The sequence below is a fragment of the Musca vetustissima genome, unplaced genomic scaffold, assembly GCF_032173495.1.
Source record: "Musca vetustissima isolate MV318-11 ecotype Yass unplaced genomic scaffold, APGP_CSIRO_Mvet_v1 utg1965, whole genome shotgun sequence".
In the NCBI taxonomy this organism is placed as follows: Eukaryota; Metazoa; Arthropoda; class Insecta; order Diptera; family Muscidae; genus Musca; species Musca vetustissima.
Window position 1 is genome coordinate 243,963 of NW_026880781.1, and position 25,644 is coordinate 269,606.

Sequence of the window (25,644 nt, forward strand, 5' to 3'; positions counted from 1 at the left end):
ATATTCCGTAACCTAGTTAAGGTGGAAAAATTAAAATTTTAAATTTTGAAGAGAAATTGTTTATGATTTTTATTTAAGGAATGCATCTGAAAAATTGGTTTATCAAATAATATCGGGATTTTTATATTCATGGGAATTGTACTAGTTGATATTATTACAATCATAACATGGACCTAGATAATGAACTTTAAATTTCAAAAACCTGATCTAAAATTTTGGTAATATAATAAAAGTCCTATGTGTCGAAGAAAGAACGTTTAATTGGCGAAAGATTACCCAAATACCGCAATGAATTTTTATAGCATGGAAAAGAGTTTTAATAAGGGGGAAATGGACCAAATACTAAATTTTTGTCGGTTTTTCTGGTCGCTCGGGCCATGGAGAAGGGGATCGGGAGAATAAGCATGCATGTTTTGATAAAGATCGGTCTATATTTAGCGGGTCAAATGGACCCTGACTTTTGTGTGAAAAATGACAAAATTTGTATTCTATGGCATATATATTTACTCCTGGAGAATGTAGACCCCAGGAGTTGATAGCATATCCAAGAGGAGTGGTTGGCCTTTAAATTGATACCAAATATAGTGATGTATCTACTCAGATGTGGGAGTTACAGTCAAATATTTACAGGTGCTTACGTATTCAGATATTATTTAGTAACCCATTACCACATTAGAGGGAGAAATATCGCGCTGATGGCTTTGAAATTGTTCATGAGGTTCCAGTTATGGTCAAGAACAACGCCTATAATTTTCGGTGATGATCAGATTAAAATTTTGGGATGAAATGGACGGAGAATATAATTTTTTGTGTGTTTTCGAGTAGAGTATAATCCAAAAATCACAACACAACCCACCGTGAAGGTAATCTGGACAAGTAATTAGAAGGACTGTACTGAATATTCGAAAATAGTAAGGAAGAGGTGTTGTTAACCTCTAATCGGACAAGAGGGGGCAAATATCACGAAATATTACTCAGACTCGGAATAAACATCCTCAGAAAGTTAGAGTTCGTGGTAGTTGTGTAGGGTATCGTATGGTCGGCCCCGTCCGACTATACTGCTCCGCTCACTGGTTTTTATATATGTTTATACTCCTTGTGGCTAATAAGGGTATATACACTTCGATGCGGCAAAAATATGCTTCAACCCCCCATGTTTCTTTGGACCAAATTGGTTTTAAACAATTTGGAGTCGATTTAAAAAGTCTCTCCGCTTGTCTGGCCGGCTGGTGCGCACGGTAACTCTCGAAGGCAGTAACCGATTTCATTCAAATTTGAGCATGGTAATATTTATTCGAAACTTAGATCAAGTTCGAAGATGGAGGATATAGGTTCACTCCTTCTGTTACCTCCCCCTCAAAATGGTGAAAAATTTGCTCAAAAATTTATGGGACCCGTCGTTCCACTCCTTCTTGTACCTCCCCACAAAATGGCCAACATTTGACTGAAAATTAAATTTATAAAACCACGCGAATGGATTTCTTGAAGAGTGGAAAATATAATTACAGAAAATGTCCAAATTAATTTCATCTTAAGGTGTATCCTCTATATAACGGTCAATTCGTCGGTATATTGGAGGATTAGGCCACATTATTCAGTGGAAATGGCTGTAACGTGACATTTCGTGTTCATTGAGGCGAAAATATCTTTACTCACAATTTTCAACGTAGGTCTATGTTTAATCCCCGGTCGATAAAGTAGTCTTCACATAAAATTGTCATTGTAGGTTCATGTTCTGACGTATGCTCTGAATAAAGACCACGACATATTTGGGGTTCTTTCATGGCCGTAGGTACATTTTTCAGATCATATGGCTATAGGGACCCACTTCGATTATTTGGAGGATAGATTATATAACTTGGGATTTCGTTTTTTAGAGGATAAAAAACCTTCAGGAAGAGTATTTACAATGTCGTAGCCATTATATAATTCTTATTTTTTTTAAGTCTACGCTTGAATATTAAAAAAAAACAAAAACTTTTTTAAAAAATCTACGCTGTAATAATTTCATAAAAAAAGTATTGTAAAACGCACGGGTATTATAATTTTGTGTGACCAAAGAGTTTGTAACGCCGCGACATATTGGTCCTAGACCCAACTTTAAATATACCGATCCTCATATATCGACTAACTGAGTCAAGCTTGACCTGTGTGCCCGTCCGTCTGCTCATCTGCCCATTATAATTTGGCTATAGTTATGGCCACGAAATTCTGTATGTAGGTTTGGAAGAAGACCCCTAATGGTCCATTAATAGTTAGGGAATGAAATTTACCAACAGCTTTATTTTTGTCTGTTTTTCTGGTCGCTCTAGAGACTATAACTTTGACCCGAACATCAAGGAGTTTTAGACCGAGCAAGGGATCTGACCAAGGAACAAGCATGGGCCGTATTCTGATATGGTTTAATATTACCATTACCGGAAATGTAGGAAATTGTACACGAGGTTCTGGTTAAGGTCGAGGCCTATAATTTTCGATGATGTTAAGATGATATTTCGGGCATGAAATGGACCAAAAACTTTATTTTTTCTAGTCTTCTAGTCAGGCGATCTGACAACTAATTCGAATGGCTGTCTTGAAGGTCAATATTTAGGGGGTCTAATGAACCAAAACTTTTTTTGTAAAATAACAAAATTTAAAAAATATGGAGTAAATTTTCAGTTCGGGAATACACGATTCAGAGCTGTTGACCTCTAATCGGTGAAGAGAGTGCAAATATCGCGAAATTATTCCTTAAGAAATACAAATTTTCCATGGGGAAGGCGATCTGAACAACTGATTTGAATGGGTATGTTGAAGGTCAATATTTATGGGGCCAAATGTACCAAAAAATTTTGTGTAAAACAACAAAATTTAAAAATTATGGAGTAAATGCTTCAATATCTTCAAAATAATAAAATTCGGGTGGTACTGCTATAAAAGTTATAAACATGAACCGATATTCGTACTTCTGTAAAAAGAATAATGTGTAACTATAATATCGCATCAAACATCCATTTAAATTATTCGAATAACTACGAATTTCTTATCTCAAAGCAGAAAATATTTCCTGACAGAATATTTTCAATATATTCTGGTTTCTCGTGATTTCTTTTGAGAATATGCATAGAATCACTTTCTGAGTCCAGGTCGTATTTATTATCCGATTGTGTGAAATTTGGCACATTTTTATTGAAATCGGTTTAGATTTTGATATAGCTTCCATATATAGCTTCGTCCGATTTTATGTAAATGGTGAACCGAACTGCCAAAATTTTGCACAGCAAAGAATCGAGTCAAGATTGATGTATGCGAAGTTGTTTAAATCGGTTCATATTTAGATATAGCTCCCATATAAAGATTGGTCCAATTTTATGTGCATGGACCACTAAACTCCCAAAATTTGGCCGATTGAGACAAAATTTTCCAGATTTATGTATGCGAGGTTTTGTTTAGATCGGTTCAGATTTGGGTCGGTTCAGATTTAGATATAGCTTCTATATATATTTCCGTCCGATGTTATATAAATTGTGCACCAAAGTCCATGCATTTCTTTCGATTTACAAAATTGTGCACAGGGTATTGAATTGAGTCTGAAATGAGGTTTAGATATAGCTCCCACATATAATTTCATCTTATTTTCTGTAAATGGTGCACTAAACTGCCATTCAGACGAAATTTAAAATACCGTACTGCATTGAGTCTGAAGTGATGTGTAAATAGTTTCTTAAAAATCCAGATTTAGATATAGCTCGAATATAAGTCTAAAAAAATGTGTTAATTTTTTTGGAAATCGGTTCAGATTTGGATATAGCTCCCATATATACTTTTGTCCGCTTTTATATAAATGGACACCAAACTCCTGTGGTTTGTCTTGTTTGATTCTATAATAATGTGTGTTAAGTTTTGTAAAAATTGGTTTAGATTTAAATATAGCTCTCAAATATACTTTCATCCAATTGTATGTTAATGCAACACCAAACTCCAGAAGATTTAAATCTGTTCAGATTTGAATATAGCTCTAATATAACTTCAACCGAACTTGAAAATTTGAATAGACTTACAATGTAAGTTTAGAATGTCTTTTTTCGTGTGTGTATTGAAATGAATATAAATTTCATTATAACTTTCATATATATAAAATTCTTGGACCAAAGGGTAAAAATATTGTCGGCCTTTTTGATTTTGGCAACCAAATGACCAGTTTCGGCCCAGTCAAACTTTTAAGTTTTTCTATTAATTTTTTGTTAATCTTTATATTTCGGCAAAAAAAAAAACATTTAAAGAATTCCCAGCAATGACTAACCCATCCCTTATCACTTTAATTAATATTAAACCCATTAAAAAATAAGAGTTTTGAAATATAATAATATCTGGCAATGAATGCGGTTTTTCATAAGAAAAGAAACAAATAAAGTATCATTTTGGGACTTACCAAAGGTAACTCATAAAAAAGATATTTCCTTTTTGTCAGTTTGCAGCTAAAGATATTATACTGCCAGCCAGTCAGTCAGCAAGTCAAGATACTCTCCGTTGCATTTAACACCAATCAATACCACGCACTTTAACACATTTATATGCACAGGCACACACTCGCTTGCATACAGACAGACACCAACAATTCAAACAAATAAAATCTGGATGATTAATTCGTTTCAAATTCAATTTCCTTGATGATGATGATGGTGGTGGGGTATTTTTTTAATGCATGTGGTTTTTGAAGAACACTAACACATACATGATTTTGGAATTCAAAAAAATATTTTATTGATTTTTATTATTTTTTAAAATTTGCATAAATTCGTCGATGCATTCCTGGTTTCACAAATTTCTAGAATACATGATGTACAAATAGAATAACCACAGCGAACAGAAAAATACAATAAAAAGGAAGCCAAAAACTCTGGTGTAGATACAAACAACAAGAATAGAAAAATACGCGTTTTTTGCTATACGTTTTTTCAGCCGATTTTGCCTCAGGCACTTGTTGTTTTTGTAGAGGAGGAAGGGGGTATCCGAGGGATTATTGTGGGCAAACCGTAAAGCCAATAAGCAATGAACTTTGTTTTGAGTTGAGTATAGAGGGGGGAACAAGAGACACGACACTGTTAGAATATCAGTTACACTTTTTTAAATATTTTTATAACTTTTTTTAAAATATATAATTTTTTATTTTTATATCTGAACAACAATTTTTGGAGTTATATTTTTAGATTTCCAGTTGAGATTTGTGATTTTTTTGTGTGTTTGCTTTACAAGATGGAATTAGAACGGGCTGCGCCGTGCGCAGTTTAGTTTTTCGAATGACCAACGTGTTTAAACTCTCTCCGCATACTGAACTTGGCCTCTGACGCCATCTTAGCCAAAGGTGGTAGACTGGTTAATACACAAAAATTCCAGTAAATGAGTTAACATAAACAATTCAAATTGGAGAGTAGACTCAGAGAGGAGAGCGAGATATTGGAATGATCATCAACGCCAAGGAGATACCAAAATAGTTTATAAAATAAATATAAATAAAAATTATTAATAAATATTTCTTATATATATATTATTTTAAAATTTTTTTATTATACCCTACACAACTATGTTGTCAGGGTATTATAGCTTTGTGCAGCCCCAAATGTTTGTAACGCCGCGAAATATTGGTCCTAGACCCACCTTTAAGTATACCGATCGTCATATCTCGACTAGCTGAGTCGTTCTAGACATGTGTGTCCGTCCGTCCGTCCGTCCGTCCGTCTGTCCATTATAATTTGTAAACACGATACAGGCTACAGTTATGGACCAATCTTCACGAAATTTTGCATATAGGATGGGTTCTGGCCAATGAAGACCCCTATTGTTTTTGGAAAAGATCAGTTAATATTTAGGGGATGAAATGGACCAAATACTAAATTTTTGTCGGTTTTCCTGGTCGCTCCAGAGGCCGCAATAATGCCCCGAACATCGTGAAATTTTGCATGGAGAAGGGGATCGGGCCAAAGAATAAGCATGCCTGTTTTGATAAAGATTGGTCAATATTTAGCGGGTCAAATGGACCCTGACTTTTGTGTGAAAAATGACAAAATTTGTATTCTATAGTGTATATATTTACCCCTGAATGACATAGACCCGAGAAGTTGATATTATATCCAAGAGGAGTGGTTGACCTTTAAATTAAGACCAATTATATTGTTGTATGTGCTCGGATGTGGGAGTTACACCTAAATATTTACAGGTATCTCCGTATTCGTATATTATTTAGTAACCCATTATCACTCTAGAGAGCAGAACTATAGCGATGATCGCTTTGAAATGTTCCATAAGCTTCCAATTATGGTCAAGGACAACGCCTATAATTTACGGTGATGATCAGATAGTAATTTTGGAATGATGTGGACCGAAAACTTAATTTTTTATGTTATTTTCGAGTCGATATATAGACCACAAATGAAACCCGAACATCACAACACAACCCACGGTGAAGGGAATCTGGACGGAATAAACATCCGCAGAAAATTTGAGTTCCGCAGTAGTTGTGTAGGGTATCGTATGGTCGGCCCCGTCCGACTATACTGCTCCGCTCACTGGTTTATTTTTTTATATTTTGTTTTTATTTTTAATAATTTAAATTACATTTTTTATAACAAAAATAAATTCCAGTATGGCAATGTCTTTATTTCTCTCTCTCTCTCCTACATTTTCTCACCGTTTCCCGCTCTTGCCAATTGGAAATAAACCATCATGGCTAATACCGCATTCCATTGAGTAGAGCGAGTTTTGGCCAACATCATTCATGAAACCGAGTTTCCTATTCAGTTTGTGCTGAGCGTTTATAGTGTTTGGACGTGTTGGATATTTTGATTTTGGTGAAAGACGGACTCCACGCTAGTTAGGCTGTGGTGGTGGTTTAACAATTAAACTCTCAACAGACTCAAAATAAAAATCGAGCGTGGAGAATATTTATAGAAAACTAAAACACCCAAGAGAGAAAGAGTGACAGAGAGTGTAGAGCGGAACTCAACTAATGTGTATTTGTTACACCTGTATGAATACCGTGTGAAATGGAATAGAATAAAACAAACCAACAAACAATTTGTTTATTGGTGTCTGTGAGAAAAAAAGCAAATTTTAACAAAGAAACGGTCAAAACAAAAACGCCAAGAGAAAGAAGAAGAAAATAATAATAAATAAAAAAATAAAGAACAAAAACAAAACAACCGCATCATCATTTTCAACGTAACCGAAGCAGGCAGTCGCGGCACGTTATATTGACAGTGAACCCAGAACATTTTGATATGAAAATGATTGGCAGTGATTATGTTTTGGAGGCTCATAATATTTTTCACACCACCGAGGTCAGTTTATAATTAGTTATTAAGAGAAAATATATGAAATTGAATTATTTTAAAATAATCCATATTATGTTTACAAATCATGTGAATGTTCGTGTCTTAAGTCTTTTGTGTTTTTATACCCTACACAACTATGTTGTCAGGGTATTATAGCTTTGTGCAGCCCCAAGAGTTTGTAACGCCGCGAAATATTGGTCCTAGATCCACCTTTAAGTATACCGATCGTCATATCTCGACTAGCTGAGTCGATCTAGACATGTGTGTCCGTCCGTCCGTCTGTCCATTATAATTTGTAAACACGATACAGGCCACAGTTATGGACCAATCTTCACGAAATTTTGCATGTAGGATGGGTTGTGGCCAATGAAGACCCCTATTGTTTTTGGGAATGATCGGTTAATATTTTACCCCTGAAGGACATAGACCCGAGAAGTTGATATTATATCCAAGGGGATCTTTAAATTAATACAAATTATATTGTTGTATGTGCTCGGGAGTTGAAGTTACACCTAAATATTTACAGTAATCTCCGTATTCGTATATTATTTAGTAACCCATTATCACTCTAGAGAGCGGAACAATTGCGCTGATCGATTTGAAATGTTCCATGAGGTTCCAGTTATGGTCAAGGACAACGCCTATAATTTTCGGTGATGATCAGATAATAATTTTGGGATGAATTGGACCGAAAACTTAATTTTTTGTGTTATTTTCGAGTCGATCTATAGACCACAAATGAAAGCCGAACATTATAACACAACCCACGGCGAAAGGAATCTGTACAATAGCTGTACTGAATACTCGTAATATTCGGAAAATTTGTCAGTGTGAGGAAGAGGTGCTGTTTACCTCTAATCGGGCAAGAGGATGCAAATATCACGAAATATTGCCCAGACTCGGAATAAATATCCGCAGAAAATTTGAGTTCCGTGGTATTTGTGTAGGGTATCGTATGGTCGGCCCCGTCCGACTATACTGCTCCGCTCACTGGTTTTAATATCTGTTTGTGTCTTAAGTCTTTATATTTAAATATAAACCATATTTTCAGCAAATTAAAAATGCTTTCATTATTTAATTCATTATTTAAATTGTAGCATTTTTTTAAGCACAATAGTCAAACGTTTTGGCAAAATAGTCGAACACTTTGTTTTTCACGAATATAAAGAAGTTATGTGTATACGTTTAGCTGTAATTACAATCGGTGATTTTTAATTTTTATTCATTTCTGATAATTTTAAAATAAAAATATTCAATGTCGGGTAATGTGGACCACTATAAAAAAGTGGGACCTTTTCATGAGGACGAGTTCGAAACATGGGCGCATTTAATATGCGAGGAGGTATCTGAAAACTCAATATGCGAAATTACAGGTGCTTCGGATGGATAATGATGCAAGGACCTTCAAAATACCGCAAATGGGGCGGTATCCTTAAATGGGGGCTATTCCAAAACATAAACACACATATTTTTGCATTCATTGTTACCCAAGAGTGCAATAAATTGAAATTTGTCACAACCAATCCACAACCTACGTTTAACTTTCTGATCCTCATTACCCACACATACTGGTCTACATTATCCGCCAAGTTATTTTTATTCGCAGTTTAGAGTTTTTTTGAAAGATAATGCTATAACATTTTTATAGAGAAATATATATAATGTTCGCCCTGGAATATATTTACCCAACAAAACTACTATGTTATGAAAACAATTTGTTTTTATTTTTTACCATTGTTACGCCCACAAGACGTCGAATTCTGCAACCTATACTAAATTTTTCATTTTTTCAGATATAGAAGCTTTATCCAAATCTGAACCGATATCAAAACTTTTCACATTTCAAAACTTTAGTACGTTGTGCAAAATTTCTGTCAATTTTGTGTAAAATCGGACGAAGCTTTGTAGAAGCTATATCAAAATCTGAACCGATTTCAAGAAGAATGACATAGATTAACTTATATTAACTACAGATTCTTGTACAAAATTGTGTGGCAATGGGATAAATTTTGGGCCTTTAGTGCACAATTTACATAAAATCGGAAGAAAAAATATATAGGAGTTATATATAAATCTGAACCGATTTTCAGGAAACTTTACACACATCACACCAGACTCATTTCAGTACACTATGCCAAATTTTGTGCAAATCGAAATATGTATAGGGACTTTGGTACACCATTTACATTAAATCGGACGAAAATTTATATAGGAGCTATATGTAAATCCAAACAAATTTTCACGAAACTTAACGTGCACTACTCTAGACTTAATTAAGTACGATATGCCAAATTTCGTGCAAATCGAAAGATATATAAGGACTTTGGTACACCATTTACATAAATCGGGCGAAAATATATATGGGAGCTATAACTAAATCTGAACCGATTTTCAGGAAACTTAACACACATCATTCGGGCAAATCAAAAGATATATATGGACTTTGGTACACCATTTACCTTAAACCGGACGAAGATATATATGGGGCTATATCTAAATCTGAACCGATTTTCAGGAAACTTAACACACATCATTCTAGACCCTATTCGTTGCGCTGTGTCAAAATTCGTGTAAATCGAAAGATATATAGGGACTTTGGTACACCATTTACCTTACATCGGACGAAGATATATATAGGAGCTATATCTAAATCTGAACCGATTTTCAGGAAACTTAACACATATCATTCTAAACCTAATCCATTTCGCTATGTCAAATTTCGGGCAAATGCATAAAAAGATATATAGCATATTCTCAAAAGGACTTTGGTACACCATTTTTACCTGTTACAAACATATGCACAAAGATATATAGTGTGGTGAAGGGTATAAGAAAATGGTGTCCACATTTTCAGGAAACTTAACACACATCATTATAGACCTAATTCAGTATAGTCTATAGGTTAGCGTGATATATCGATATAGAATGTTGCGCTGACTTAGAGAATATGGTGGAGGGTATAACCAATAAATTATGCGGCACCAAATTGTTTACATACTCCAAACTGAGATGGGAATTCAAAATTCAAGATGGGAATTCAAGTTGTTCGAGTTCCTTATATGGCGCTATGACAAAGAATGGTGGAATTATTTCAAAGTATGGACCTTCATATATTAAACATGTTCGACAAATATGTTTTCGACTTAAAAAAAATCGAATTTATTTGGGATCTATCCCAAAATTATAGTTGGTTGGTCATTCATCCAATTTGAAAGACCAATTTCGGAGATGTTGTCTTCTACTTGATCTATCCAACGCATTCGTGGCCTTCCCCGTCTGCCTGAACCATCACTTGGCTCGCTTTTATATGCCCTTTGAGCTGGTTTCTCCTCAACCATTCTCACAACATGGCCTAGCCAACGTAGTCTCTGAATCGATCCCTCCTTCTATGTCGATGTTCCAAAATAGATGTTACATGATACATCTCTTGGTTCATTCGACGATAATATTCCCCGTCGACGCAGATCGGAGAATTTTCCTCTCAAACACACCAAAGGCTGCCTCATTTGCTTGTGCAAATACCCATGCTTCGGATACAAAGATTAGCACGGGTAGTATCAGCATCTGGTAGAGTGCGAGCTTGGTCTGGCGAGAGATGGTCTTGCTTTACTCAGACCTAGTGATTTAATTTCCGATTTTAAATGTTGAAAATATGCCAGTTAAAGTTGTCCTGTATATCCAAATTGTACTAATCACCACCGACCTTCAATAGTTCGGCTAGTAATCCATCGGCACCTCGTGCTTTATTATTCTTCAGTCGATTAATTGCTATTCTGACCTCATCTTGGTTAGGGGGCATACAATCAGTGGCATACAAGAATTCGTTTATTACTTTTCAGACTGCATGAAAATTGTCTATATGAGTCACAGTAAGGTATAGTCCCTATATAAAGATTACCGCACTGTTCAAGGTTTATGTCTTTTTATTATCAAAATACCTTTTTGAGGACATAGGGGATATGTATTTGGTTACGAATTGGCTCTAATTTGATATTTTGGGTTCTCATTGGATATCAAATGTTAGAGCTATGTTTTTAGACAGCCTGATTTCAGGCTAATGTGTATATACATTAAATATATAAAAATGGGACTCGGTTTGGATCATGTCCGTTTAATATCCCGAATTGTTGGGGATATTTCAAACAATTATTATAAATAACTAATAAATGTAACTATTAAATATAAATTTAATTAATATTGACGGTTATATTTCCAAAGGTTTAGGCATACCAAAATAGTATACACAAATCAGGATAAGAGTATAAAACACATGTCATAGGCTGAGGGTTTATATCTGTCGTCGGTACACTGGCACTTTTCACTTGTTTTTTTCTAAATAAACAAAATAAAGTTGGCAATAATTATGAATTCTGTATCACTGAATTCATAATTAGAGATATTCATATATTTTCCACAACGGTATCTTGACCACAATTCATGTCCCACATAATATCCATATAAGTTATACTAAGTCTGTGAATTTTTAGACCACGTGTGCTTATTGTGCACTTGATGAACTTGGAATTTTAAATTTTTTTATTAAAATAAAATAAACTAAATAATAATTTCATGAATGCAAATAAAAAACCCCTTTTCTTAAAAGTTTTTGTGCTACTTAAGGTTTGTGTCTTAAGTCTTCTGTTTGCGATTCCATGAAATACTTAATATTCATGTTTTTAATGCAGTTTATTAATATTTTTTCTCTTATTATTACTGCACAAGTGCATTTTTTTGGTTTTATAATTTTTACCACGGCTTTTGTGTTTAATTGTTTCTCCCTTTTCTGTTATTTTAGGTTGATGGTGGTGGTTGCTTCAATGGAGCCGGCAGTTCTGCCTTAGTCTTAAAAGGTGTTAATTTAACCGTTCACAGTGGCGAAGTTATGGCCATTTTGGGTTCTAAAGGTAAATTGTTTTTTTCTTTTATGTTGCCATTTCATATTTATTCATTCTTATCTTCTACCAATTTGACATTTTTGTTATTTTTCTGCAGGCAGCGGTAAACGTGCTCTGCTCGATGTCATTGCACGCCGCGCCGAGGGTTCAACGAGAGGTCAAGTTTTGTTAAATGGTTCACCATTGACCAAGGCATTATTTCAACAACGTTGCGGTTATGTTACACAGTCGTGTACATTTATACCAGGTTTAACTGTTGCTCAAACCCTCCACTACACACCCACCATTGTAAGTTGGTCAATGCGTAAATTTCTTAGTATTTTTTTGTTTAATTGTTGCTGTTGTTGTTGTGTTTTCATTATTATCAGCTTTCTGGCTATTTGAAGAGTTCAAAAGTACGACAAGTGTTGGCCGATTTGGCATTATCTCAGGTGGCTCATAAACGTGTTGAATATTTAAATATGAGCGAGGCGAGACGTTTATCGATTGGTGTCCAATTGGTTAGAGATCCGGGTAAGTGAAAATACCAATTTTGTTGTTTGTTTGTTGTCTTTTTGAGGTTAGAAGAAATTTTCGAAGAGAAAGTTATGGTGTAGTAATGTAGAATTTTACAAGACTTGAAAATTTGCCAGAATTGTGAGGGAAATGTTAATGAAGATGGTTTCGATCAATTTATTATAAAGGATGATCGGTGGTTGAAAATTTAGTATATAGGGGTTTTACGAATTGATTATAATTCAGAATTCTTGCATAGTTAAATAGTTTTTTTAAGGAGGTTATTTTAAAATAGGGTGTAATTGTCCCATATTATTTCTGGTTCACTTCAGCTATTTCTCTGGCCAAACTAAAGTTGGGAAAATAATTTGGAAACTATGCCGGGGTAAGCAATCGGAGCTGTTGACCTCTAATCGATTAAGAAGATGCAAATATCGCGATATATTACCCAGACTAGGAATACAGATCTGCTGAACAATATAGTTCGGTGGTAGATGTGTAGGGTATCATATGGTCGCCCCAGTCCGACTATACTGCTCTGCTCATTGGTTGTCAAATCGAATTTTATGCATTTCGAGTTCCCGGGTGTAAAAGGTCACCTGACAGAAAATATTCTACATGTTTTGGTATAATCTTCATTTCAAAGTTCAAAATTTTGACATAGCTCCGTATATAATGGATCCGCCACATCTTAGATGTGTTGAAGGTCATAGCCGCATTTTTTCAACCTAGTTAGCTGTAATAGACCCGATATTTTCTATGTCATGACCGAATTTTTTATGTAATTTCTATTATTCTTCTACCATGACTTGCGATTTTAATTAATCGTATTCTCCAGCTGATGTGCCGTAATTTGGTATTTCGGGTTCCCAGAGGTTAAAGGCATCATCGAAGAAACGTTTATATTCAGGTCAACGTTTTGACATAGCCTCCAAAAAGGGGTCTCGCCTCATTTTCGGCATTGCACACATTTCTGTAATTCGCAGACACCGACACCTCTGCTTTTTGGCATTTTAGAGGCCGCAGTGACATTTTCAACCGAAGTACCTGCAATGTGGCATATCGATTTCTCAGAGAATAGGAAACCTTCATGTTTTGACAAAACCTCAAATATGGATGCTGATCGATATTAAATATTTTAAAAATCCCAGCCCGCTTTTAAGATATTTTTCTGCACTAAGCAACATGGGGGTTTCAGTATATAAATAATCCTCCTGTGGCAATGTTGGGACATAACGCTGAAGTCGGGTCCTAATCGACATTAAATATTTTAAAAGTCAAAGCCCTCCATAATGATATTTTGAGGCCATAGTCACATTTTCTAGATCCAAGGCCTCCTTTAAGATCGATATTATACATTTTGAAGGTCCAGCACCCTCTTTATGACATTTTAAAGACCCTAGCCGTATTCTTCAACAGAAGTAACTGCAATTTGGCACTACGTTTTCTGAGAGAACAACTTCCAGTTGTCTATGTATTGGCATAAACGTAAGGGTCCTAATTGATATTAATTATTTTAAAGGTCCAAACCCTGCCTTTATGGGCTCTAAACCGATCGAAGTATCTAATATTTGACATTTCGGTTTCTCATAAAATAAAAAACTACGGCTTAAACAAAACCCGCATTTTAGGGTCCCAATCGAAAGATTTGTTTTAAGATCCCTACCAACTTTTAGATATTTTGAGTCCCCTAACCGTATTTTTCAATCGAAGTATCTGAAATTTGGCAATACAGTTTCTCAGAGAATTAAAAAAAAAACACCCTAATCGATATTAAATGCGTTGATGGCCCACGCCCGTTTAAATACATTTTAAAGGCCTTATACGTGTTTTTCTAACGAAGTGGCACAAAATATAAAATCATCCATTTAATTGGGTCCATATTTTGGTATATCCCCCTTTATCGATATTAAATATTTTGATGGCCCAAGACCGCTTTTAAGACACTTTGTAGGCCTTAGCAGTATTTTTCTATGTGGTACAAAAGATAAACAAAATCCTCACAGATAGTTCTTAATTGAGTCCATATTGGTATATCCCATCCCGTCCCAATTTTAATTACAATTCTATTTTCTCTAATATGATATTTCGATTTCTCAGGGAATCTTTTTTAACATAGCTCATTCAAACTCGCCACAGTTTAGATACTTTGAAAGGTTTCCAGGCGTACAATTTTTAATGTAGGTCCATGTTTGAATAACCTCAAGCAGACTATTTTAACATTTCAGGTTTTTAGAACAAAAATTGCAATAACAAAACTTTTGAGGTGTGGGTGTGATATCGGAATACGAAATATAGCTGCAATGAATCACGATTTTTTTTTGTTGAGTATCTTAAAGCTTTTATTATTATTTGTTTCATTTTATTTGTTCATTTCAGTCATGCTACTTTTGGACGAGCCCACACAGGGATTAGATCCACTAAGCGCCTATTTGCTCATTTCCATATTATCGAATACGGCCAAGAAGACGGGCTGTGGCATTTTGCTGTCTTTGGAAAAACCCCGTTCGGATGTTTTTCCATTTTTAGATCGTGCTTTATTCCTATGCCTAGGTGGTGTTGTATATTCTGGTGGCACTCGTGCCATGCTAGAATATTTTCATGGCATTGGTTTTCCTTGTCCCCAATTGGAAAATCCTCTAATGTACTATCTATGCTTATCGACTGTTGATCGTCGTAGCCGTGATCGTTTTGTTGAATCAAGTCAACAAATTGAAGCTTTGGTTGAGAGATTTTCACGTGAAACGCCGTTATCAGATGGTCCGGTTAATAATATGGGCAGTGGTAAGGTACCATTGGCCTATGGTAAACCCGGCGAATTGAAGGTCTGGGTAATGTTGTATTTGTAAGTATGAGGAATTTCTTATTGTGTGTGGAGTTGTTATTAATATAAATTATTGAAAATTGTTTGTAGGAAATTATTGGCCTCAACATTCTCTTGCGGCACTTCGGGCATGAAAACGCTGTTCTTACGTTTATTTATTCTCCCATTGGCGATGAGTTTAATGTGGCTGTTCTACACTAATGTTGGGGTAAGTATTTAAAAAAAAATGTCTAAATCAGACTGCGCCGACTATAATATATCCTACACCGGTATGACATTAGAAAAGACATACTCCAAAGAGTTTGTGAGTACATAACACTGTGAAAAACTGCTTCAATGACTTCAATCGTGGTGGATGCTCCCTCAATGCAGAGCTCCAAAATCGGTCGTTGCGTCACATAGACACTCTCCATCTATAAATTACAGATACTTCGTATGAAAAACTGGGCTAGGAACTTGGCTATGTCAAAACATGAAGGTTCATCGAACATCTTCTGCAAATGTTTTTCATCTTTCAAGAAACCAAAATGCCAATCAAATCCGTTGGTTGGAAAATGTTTCTAAAACCTTCAAAACACCGACAAAGAGTGGACCTTTATATGTCAAATCGTAGACTAATTTTCAGCAATTTTGGTTTTCACTTTCCAAGATAAGTGGAAAAATGGAGCTTCATCCTTCGAAATGCATAAAGTGGGGCCGGACATTTCGGCTATGACAAAATGCAGACTCATTACAACTTTTTTTTAGTAAAAAACCAATACCAATAAGAAAAGATCACACCAATAAATCAATAACCAAACCAATATCCTGTATATAGAAAGACATAGCATCTATGGAAGACCATTGAAATGGAATCGGGCAAAAAAAAAAATTGTGATCTACATAGATATTTGAACCAATTAAAATACCATACACATACCATATAGCTCTCATATATATATATATATATATATATAAGAGCTATATATAAACTTGAACCGATTTCAACAAAACATCACTTGGTGCATCATTATATCATTATATCTAAATCTGGACCGATTTCAACAAAACTTCACAGACGTTAAACTGCACTGAATTTAGTACGCTGTGCTAATTTTGTCTGAATCGGACTGGGCCGACTATATGATACCCACAACACTTTGGGTATATTCTACACATATCTCCTAACAGACTACGTCTTTTCGAAAGAGTTGAACGAACTTGAATATGTGATATATATGCCTTTCTGGAACCAAATTAGAGCAAATTGACACACGCTATTCGGTAGGCTGCACTCTTCAAAATTTAATCTCAGTCAGACACCCGTTATAATATAATATATATAAATGCTGTGTCTGCATCATTCTCTCAATTCGATAAGTTGTGCAAAATTTCGTGCCACTCGGTGCACCATTTACCTAACATCGGACGAAAATATATAAATGGGAGCTATATCTAAATCTGAATCGATTTCAACGATACTTCCCAAAGATTAAATTATTTTAACTTCAGTACATAGTACAAAATTATGTGTTAATCGTACAAACTTTGGGTCTTTAGTGCTCAATTTACATAAAATCGGAGGGAAATATATATGGGAGCTATATCTAAATTTGAACTGATTTTCACAAAGATTAGCATACATCATTCTAGACTTAATTTAGTACGCTATACCAAAATCGTGGAAATCGAAAGATATATAGGGACATTGGTGTACCATTTACAATAAATCGGACGAAAATATATAGGAACTATATCTAAATCTGAAGTGATTTTCACGAAACTTAGCACACATCACTATAGACTTAATTCAGTACACCATGCCAAATTTCGTGAAAATCGAAAATATGTAGGGACTTTGCTTACTATTTACATTAAATTGGTCAAAAATTGGTATGGGAGCTACAACAAAATCTGAACCGTTTTTTCTCTATTTCAATAGGGTTCGTCCTTGGGACAAATAAATGAGATGTTCCTATTTCATTCAATTCGGATCATAAATGCGACCTGTGCTTTGTTTACAATTTAACATCAACAGACGGATAGACGGACGGACATGCATAAATCGACTCAAAAAGTGATTCTATGCTTATTCTCGTTTCCTTTTGCATGTTACAAACATATGCACAAAGACATTATACCCTGAACCAAAGTGTGGTGAATGGTATAAAAATTTACCTACATTGAATATTTATGCACAGATATTCACCACACTCTAAAAATCCAGAATGCACAATTACAGCCCTTTCAGTTGAAAAATTCAGAACCAAATCCAATGAATTTTGTTCAATGATGAAGCAATTCCGGTGAGAAAATTCAGCTTAAGTCTTCAAATACCTAATATGTAAAGGTACCGTGCTATGGGAGCGATAACAAACCGTTAATTGACATTGTTCATTTTGCTAGGAAGATTTGATATCCCTTATTATATGGGGGCTGCACGGAAACATGAGCCAATGTTGATAATTTTTGGTAGGAACATTTCAACTTAATGAGAATCCAAAGTATTTGATTGCTCTCAAATTGGTTGAAACTCGTGCTTAAGCTCCCAACAAAAAAAAAAAATAAAAAAAAGGATATTTGGGGTATAGCTAAATATAGAAAAATTTTTAGTAGGAAGATATATCGACGCCTCCGAACCATAGTATGCTAAGTCGACTTAGCATGTTTTAAAGTTCTTCACGTTTTTATATACTACGGTCCTTAATTTAAATTCACTGAAATTTTGGTAATCATCGGCCAATCCAAACCAAAGTTATAAGCAAAAATGTACTTAGCATGGCACTTACGATTAAAGAAACTTCAATACTTTGAAAACTTCTACTGAAAAACTCACTTTTCAGACTTAGCATACTATGGTTCGGAGGCGTCGATATTACCATACCACTACCCTAAAATTACAAATAATACTCCGAAACATAGGCTAATATTTATAATTTTCGTAGGCGGTTCTGATAGTCGAAGTGAATCCAAAATACCAAGGTTTGAAAAACGTGTCAAAAATCACCATAATTACCGATGTAGTCAGACTTGTGTCACACGGTGCTCGACCCACAACAGATTATATCTCGTATATTTTACGTTAAAATATATATTTAATACCCAAAGTGGTATAGGGTATCCAATATAGCAAAAAATTAAAAAAATCCATCCAACAACAACTAAAACTCATATTTTCCTATACAACAGCTCTTATTGAATTCTTAAATATATATTCACAATTAACAATATGCAATTTGTTTCCTTCAGGATGATTCGCATGGCTTTTTCAGTAAAAATGGTTTAATTTTGAACGTCCTAGGCATGGCGTATGGTTGTGGTATTTTAAGCACAATAACGCTATGTAAGTATTCATATATGGCATGAAACCGTAAGCACATTGATTATTATATATTTCTCTTTCCATAGTTCCCATTTGGCGTAAACGTTTTTCCCACGACACTCCAGAAGGCCTATATTCAGGAGCCACTTTGTTGATAGCCTACAATTCAGTATCGATACCGTTTTCATTGATTTCATCTGTAATGGCAAGTTTGGTGTTATATCCGTAAGTTGGAATATATATTTATATTACTGGTATATTTTATAAAACTATTGTTTCCTAGATTATTATTGGATTCCAAATTACCCAATGGTACCACATTTGCTTATCTGATGGTGGCGTTATGGTCCAGTTTCGTATTGGCTGAACAATTGAGTATTTCATTTTTGTTGGTTGTTAAAGTTCCATACAATGCTGCCATTGCTGTTACCTATATTTTGGTCATCTCCATTGCTTTGGCTAGTGGTACTGTGCGGTAAGTTTGAAAAGGAAAAATATGATTTTTTTGTTTTATTATTATTTTTTTTTGTTTTTTATCCCTTTCAGTTCCTTCAAAGGCTTGCAACCTTGGTTACAGGACAACACCAAGGGCACCCATACACGTTATGCCTCCTCTCTGCTGCACAGCATTACATTCCAAACACGAAACATGAATTGCACTCCGACTGCTTCAGTTATATGCCCAAAACCAGCAGATTTCCTGCACGAACGTTTGGGTTTAGCTGATCCAGATGTAAGTCCAAATATATCCAAAGGATATTAACAAAATATTCATTTATTCTTATATTTTTTTTTAAGGAAACTATCGATGTTGTTGCCTCATGCGCTTTTGCAATTGGCTTGGCCGCTTTCAATATGCTGCTCTATATGTTCCCGATGCCACGTTGTGTTAGACAAAAGTTTCGAGACTGATGAAATAAAAATGAAATGCTCTGAAATGCTTTTGCTTCAAATAAATGTATTTTTAATATTTAATTTTAAGTTAAATTAAATATAAGATTATTTAAAAAATAAATAAAAATATTAAGTACTTATTAATGTATTTGTTTTGTAGGCCGAGATGAACTGGGCATTCCAGTTGGACATTCAAAATCGATCGGAATATATATGTATGGGGTCTAATCCATGGTAAATTGCAACCATGAGGATTTACTTTAAGAATACGAATTACCAGACACTTAGGTTGGAGCATTGGGCTAGGATGTTATATTGTAAACGATTTGTGGGATTTGTATGAGTGTTTATAAAAACATTAATACCCAAAAACCAAATTACAGTAAATTCGGTTAAAAAGCGTGCCCAAAATCTACAAAATATCGAAGATTCTTTCATATCGAAACTATTGTAAAATGTGGATGAATATTGATAATCCAACAAAACTACAGCCTATTCTGTTGAAAACACCTGCCCATGCCCCCAGAATACCTAGATTGGGGAGGTACTCGTACTGCCATAGAGGGACTATCCTAAAAATTGAACAAATATTGAACATTTTCAGATTCAGAAAGATTTCATACACAATGAAAACTCAAATATTTGGTATTTTGAGTTTTCATTGTGTATCAAACCAATTCAGTTGAAAAAGTGACAGAAATCTATAAAATTTCGAATATTTTGGGGTACTGTTGTTATATGGGGATATAGTATAACGTAGGTTGGGGAAAAAGAAATCCATTATGAAAATGTCGATAAAATCGGAGAATTGATCGAAGTTGACTGCCATGTTAGGAGCCCAGGAGCTAAAAATCGACATTAAAACAGTTTTAAACCATTTGCACAAAGCTCGATTCAAAAAGAAGCTCGATGTTTCGGTGTCACACCAATTAACAGAAAATAGGATGGATCACATTTCCATCTGCGAAGCCTTGGCCAAACGGAATGAGATAGACCCATTTCTTAAACGGATGGTGACTGGAGATGAGAAATGGATCACATGCGATAACCCTGTGCGAAAACGATAGTGGTCAAATAGCGGCGAAGCACCTCAAACGGTGGCCAATCGAGGACAAACGGCCAGGAATGATCTGCTCTTCTTTTGGTGGGACTGGAAGGGGATTATTTGTTATGAGTTGCCTCCATATGACCAATCGCTAAATTCTTATCTCTACTGTCTACAACTGGACCGTTTGAAGATAGAAATTGACCAGAAGCGGCCAGAATTGGAGGTGTCGTGTTCCACCAGACCAACGTTAGGCCACATAAATCTACAGTGACTCGCCAGAAACTTCCGGAGCTTGGTTGGGAAGTTTTAATGCATCCGCCATACAGTCCGGACTTGGTACCAAGCTATTATCATATTTTTCTTGCATTGCAAAATTTCTTTAATGATACACCAGTGAGCGGAGCAGTATAGTCGGACGGGCCGACTATATGATACCCTACACAACTTCCACGAAAATATATCTTTCTGTTGTTCTTTATTCTGAGCTTGGACAATATTTCGCGATATTTGCACCCTCTTGACCAACTGGATGTCAACAAGTATTATTAATATTCAGTACAGCCCTTCTAATTACCAGACCAGATTCCCTTCACCGTGGGTTGTGTTTTTATATTCGGCTTTCAATTGTGGCCCATAGATCGACTAGAAAATACACAACAAATTAAATTTTTCACACAAAAGGAGGGTCCATTTGACACGATTAATATTGACCGATCTTTATCAAACATGCATGCTTATTCTTTGGCCCGATCCCCCTCTCCATGTAAAAATTTATGATATTTGGGCCATAATTGCGGCCTCTGGAGCGACCAGACACACATCTCTAGATTGACTCATAACAATTAGTATGAAGGAAGGATTGTGAAAATTGACTACTACAGTCTTTTTGCAAATAGAGAGCAGGGCTTCTATAAGAGTGGCGTTATGAAGATCCATTTAAAATGGCAACAAATCATATAACAAAACGGTGCATATTTGGTCCAAATCGGACATTAAGAAGCATGTTAAATAAAGTCCTACAGTTCATATACATATAATGGATTTCTTTTTCCACCAACCTAATATATCCCAACCACCCTAGTGAAAACAATTTATTTGCAAACACTCAAACCTCTATCATAAATATTGCGTGCTCTAAAAAATTTTAGTTTAAAAAGCATAAAATACGGACTTACCAAAACATGCGAATCAGGCCATTGATGTTTCTTATTATTTTCCGCCTGGAAGTATGCTTTAATTGTATGTTTTGATAATATTGTTCTATGCATGGTAATACCTTTAGATAGGGATGTCGATAGAGGCAAATGTTCTGTAATACCAAAGACAGACGACAGTCTTAATTTGCATTAAATAGTTCTTAATTTGAATTAATATTACCCCTGACAGACGAGAGTTTCTGCATTTATGAACCATTTATTTTTTTGGGTTTCAAAACTATTGTTTGTCTGTGTGTAGGAAGAAAATATTGAAATTTTTACAATATTTTTTAGGATTACATCTTTATGAAAACGATACACGACAGACAGGACGAATAACAGCTATAATGATGATAAAACAGCGCCCAACTCGAGGGAATGTTGTATTTTGCCTTTATTTCGAATTTTTATTTTCATAAACGTAAACAAATTTGACAATAATCAATTTATTTTCTACAGCATTGCCATATTGAAATTGCTTAATTCAGTATAAATTCAGTTTGATTTTGTGCATTTACAACACATAAAAATGAGGATAATGTACAAATTAATTTGAATTAAGGCTGTTAATGCAAATTAAGGCTGCCGTCTGTCTAGGCTATAAGTCGCACAATGAAATGTAAGTCAACAAATGTAAAATTCATTCTTTTTTGCCATTTTATGTTCAAAAATTTGGTACAGCAGGTTGTGGGTTAACGAATAAAAATATAAACATAAACTTTGGTATAGCAATTGATGAAAAGAGATGAAAGAGACTAGCAAGCTTACCTAACCATATCAATTAATATTATTCAAATTTTTTTCTTCAGGATGATTCGCATGGTTTCTTCAGTAAAAATGGTTTAATTTTGAATGTCTTAGGAATGGCGTATGGTTGTGGCATTTTGAGCACAATAACACTATGTAAGTATTAATATATGACATTAAACTGCATGCACATTGAATATTACATATTTATCCTCCCATAGTTCCCATTTGGCGTAAACGTTTCTCTCACGACACTCCCGAAGGCCTATATTCAGGAGCCACTTTGTTGATAGCCTACAATTCGGTATCGATACCGTTTTCATTGATTTCATCTGTAATGGCAAGTTTGGTGTTATATCCGTAAGTTGGAATATATATTTTCATTACTGGTATATTTTTATAAAACGATTGTTTCCTAGATTATTATTGGATTCCAAATTACCCAATGGTACCACATTTGCTTATCTGATGGTGGCGTTATGGTCCAGTTTTGTATTGGCTGAACAATTGAGTATTTCCTTTTTGTTGGTTGTTAAAGTTCCATACAATGCTGCCATTGCTGTTACCTATATTTTGGTCATCTCCATTGCTTTGGCTAGTGGTACTGTGCGGTAAGTTTGAAAGGGAAAAATATGATTTTTTTGTTTTATTATTATTTTCTTTGTTTTTTATCCCTTTCAGTTCCTTCAAAGGCTTGCAACCTTGGTTACAGGACAACACCAAGGGCACCCATACACGTTATGCCTCCTCTCTGCTGCACAGCATTACATTCCAAACACGAAACATGAATTGCACTCCGACTGCTTCAGTTATATGCCCAAAACCAGCAGATTTCCTGCACGAACGTTTGGGTTTAGCTGATCCAGATGTAAGTCCAAATATATCCAAAGGATATTAACAAAATATTCATTTATTCTTATATTTTTTTAAGGAAACTATCGATGTTGTTGCCTCATGCGCTTTTGCAATTGGCTTGGCCGCTTTCAATATGCTGCTCTATATGTTCCCGATGCCACGTTGTGTTAGACAAAAGTTTCGAGACTGATGAAATAAAAATGAAATGCTCTGAAATGCTTTTGCTTCAAATAAATGTATTTTTAATATTTAATTTTAAGTTAAATTTAATATAAGATTATTTAAAAAATAAATAAAAATATTAAGTACTTATTAATGTATTTGTTTTGTAGGCCGAGATGAACTGGGCATTCCAGTTGGACATTCAAAATCGATCGGAATATATATGTATGGGGTCTAATCCATGGTAAATTGCAACCATGAGGATTTACTTTAAGAATACGAATTACCAGACACTTAGGTTGGAGCATTGGGCTAGGATGTTATATTGTAAACGATTTGTGGGATTTGTATGAGTGTTTATAAAAACATTAATACCCAAAAACCAAATTACAGTAAATTCGGTTAAAAAGCGTGCCCAAAATCTACAAAATATCGAAGATTCTTTCATATCGAAACTATTGTAAAATGTGGATGAATATTGATAATCCAACAAAACTACAGCCTATTCTGTTGAAAACACCTGCCCATGCCCCCAGAATACCTAGATTGGGGAGGTACTCGTACTGCCATAGAGGGACTATCCTAAAAATTGAACAAATATTGAACATTTTCAGATTCAGAAAGATTTCATACACAATGAAAACTCAAATATTTGGTATTTTGAGTTTTCATTGTGTATCAAACCAATTCAGTTGAAAAAGTGACAGAAATCTATAAAATTTCGAATATTTTGGGGTACTGTTGTTATATGGGGATATAGTATAACGTAGGTTGGGGAAAAAGAAATCCATTATGAAAATGTCGATAAAATCGGAGAATTGATCGAAGTTGACTGCCATGTTAGGAGCCCAGGAGCTAAAAATCGACATTAAAACAGTTTTAAACCATTTGCACAAAGCTAGATTAAAAAAGAAGCTCGATGTTTCGGTGTCACACCAATTAACAGAAAATAGGATGGATCACATTTCCATCTGCGAAGCCTTGGCCAAACGGAATGAGATAGACCCATTTCTTAAACGGATGGTGACTGGAGATGAGAAATGGATCACATGCGATAACCCTGTGCGAAAACGATAGTGGTCAAATAGCGGTGAAGCACCTCAAACGGTGGCCAATCGAGGACAAACGGCCAGGAATGATCTGCTCTTCTTTTGGTGGGACTGGAAGGGGATTATTTGTTATGAGTTGCCTCCATATGACCAATCGCTAAATTCTTATCTCTACTGTCTACAACTGGACCGTTTGAAGATAGAAATTGACCAGAAGCGGCCAGAATTGGAGGTGTCGTGTTCCACCAGAACAACGTTAGGCCACACAAATCTACAGTGACTCGCCAGAAACTTCCGGAGCTTGGTTGGGAAGTTTTAATGCATCCGCCATACAGTCCGGACTTGGTACCAAGCTATTATCATATTTTTCTTGCATTGCAAAATTTCTTTAATGATACACCAGTGAGCGGAGCAGTATAGTCGGACGGGCCGACTATATGATACCCTACACAACTTCCACGAAAATCTATCTTTCTGTTGTTCTTTATTCTGAGCTTGGACAATATTTCGCGATATTTGCACCCTCTTGACCAACTGGATGTCAACAAGTATTATTAATATTCAGTACAGCCCTTCTAATTACCAGACCAGATTCCTTTCACCGTGGGTTGTGTTTTTATATTCGGCTTTCAATTGTGGCCCATAGATCGACTAGAAAATACACAACAAATTAAATTTTTCACACAAAAGGAGGGTCCATTTGACACGATTAATATTGACCGATCTTTATCAAACATGCATGCTTATTCTTTGGCCCGATCTCCCTCTCCATGTAAAAATTTATGATATTTGGGCCATAATTGCGGCCTCTGGAGCGACCAGACACACATCTCTAGATTGACTCATAACAATTAGTATGAAGGAA

At 35.1% G+C, this 25,644-nt stretch overlaps 2 protein-coding genes across 2 annotated transcripts; both read left to right on the top strand.

Moving 5' to 3' along the window:
- The first annotated feature begins 7,256 nt into the window (after positions 1-7,256).
- LOC133326614 (ATP-binding cassette sub-family G member 5) lies at positions 7,257-19,761 on the top strand. The gene is made up of 11 exons (XM_061535245.1): positions 7,257-7,319; positions 12,109-12,217; positions 12,306-12,496; positions 12,577-12,721; positions 15,083-15,548; positions 15,618-15,735; positions 18,756-18,849; positions 18,915-19,053; positions 19,112-19,303; positions 19,375-19,561; positions 19,627-19,761. The coding sequence occupies exons 1-11, from the start codon at positions 7,260-7,262 to the stop codon at positions 19,738-19,740; spliced, it is 1,815 nt and encodes a 604-aa protein (XP_061391229.1). The 5' UTR covers positions 7,257-7,259; the 3' UTR covers positions 19,741-19,761.
- Positions 19,762-22,940: 3,179 nt separating this feature from the next.
- LOC133326613 (uncharacterized) lies at positions 22,941-23,779 on the top strand. Its single transcript, XM_061535244.1, has 4 exons — positions 22,941-23,073; positions 23,133-23,324; positions 23,395-23,581; positions 23,645-23,779. Exons 1-4 carry the CDS (start codon positions 23,051-23,053, stop codon positions 23,756-23,758), a joined length of 516 nt encoding a protein of 171 aa, XP_061391228.1. The 5' UTR covers positions 22,941-23,050; the 3' UTR covers positions 23,759-23,779.
- Positions 23,780-25,644: the final 1,865 nt, after the last annotated feature.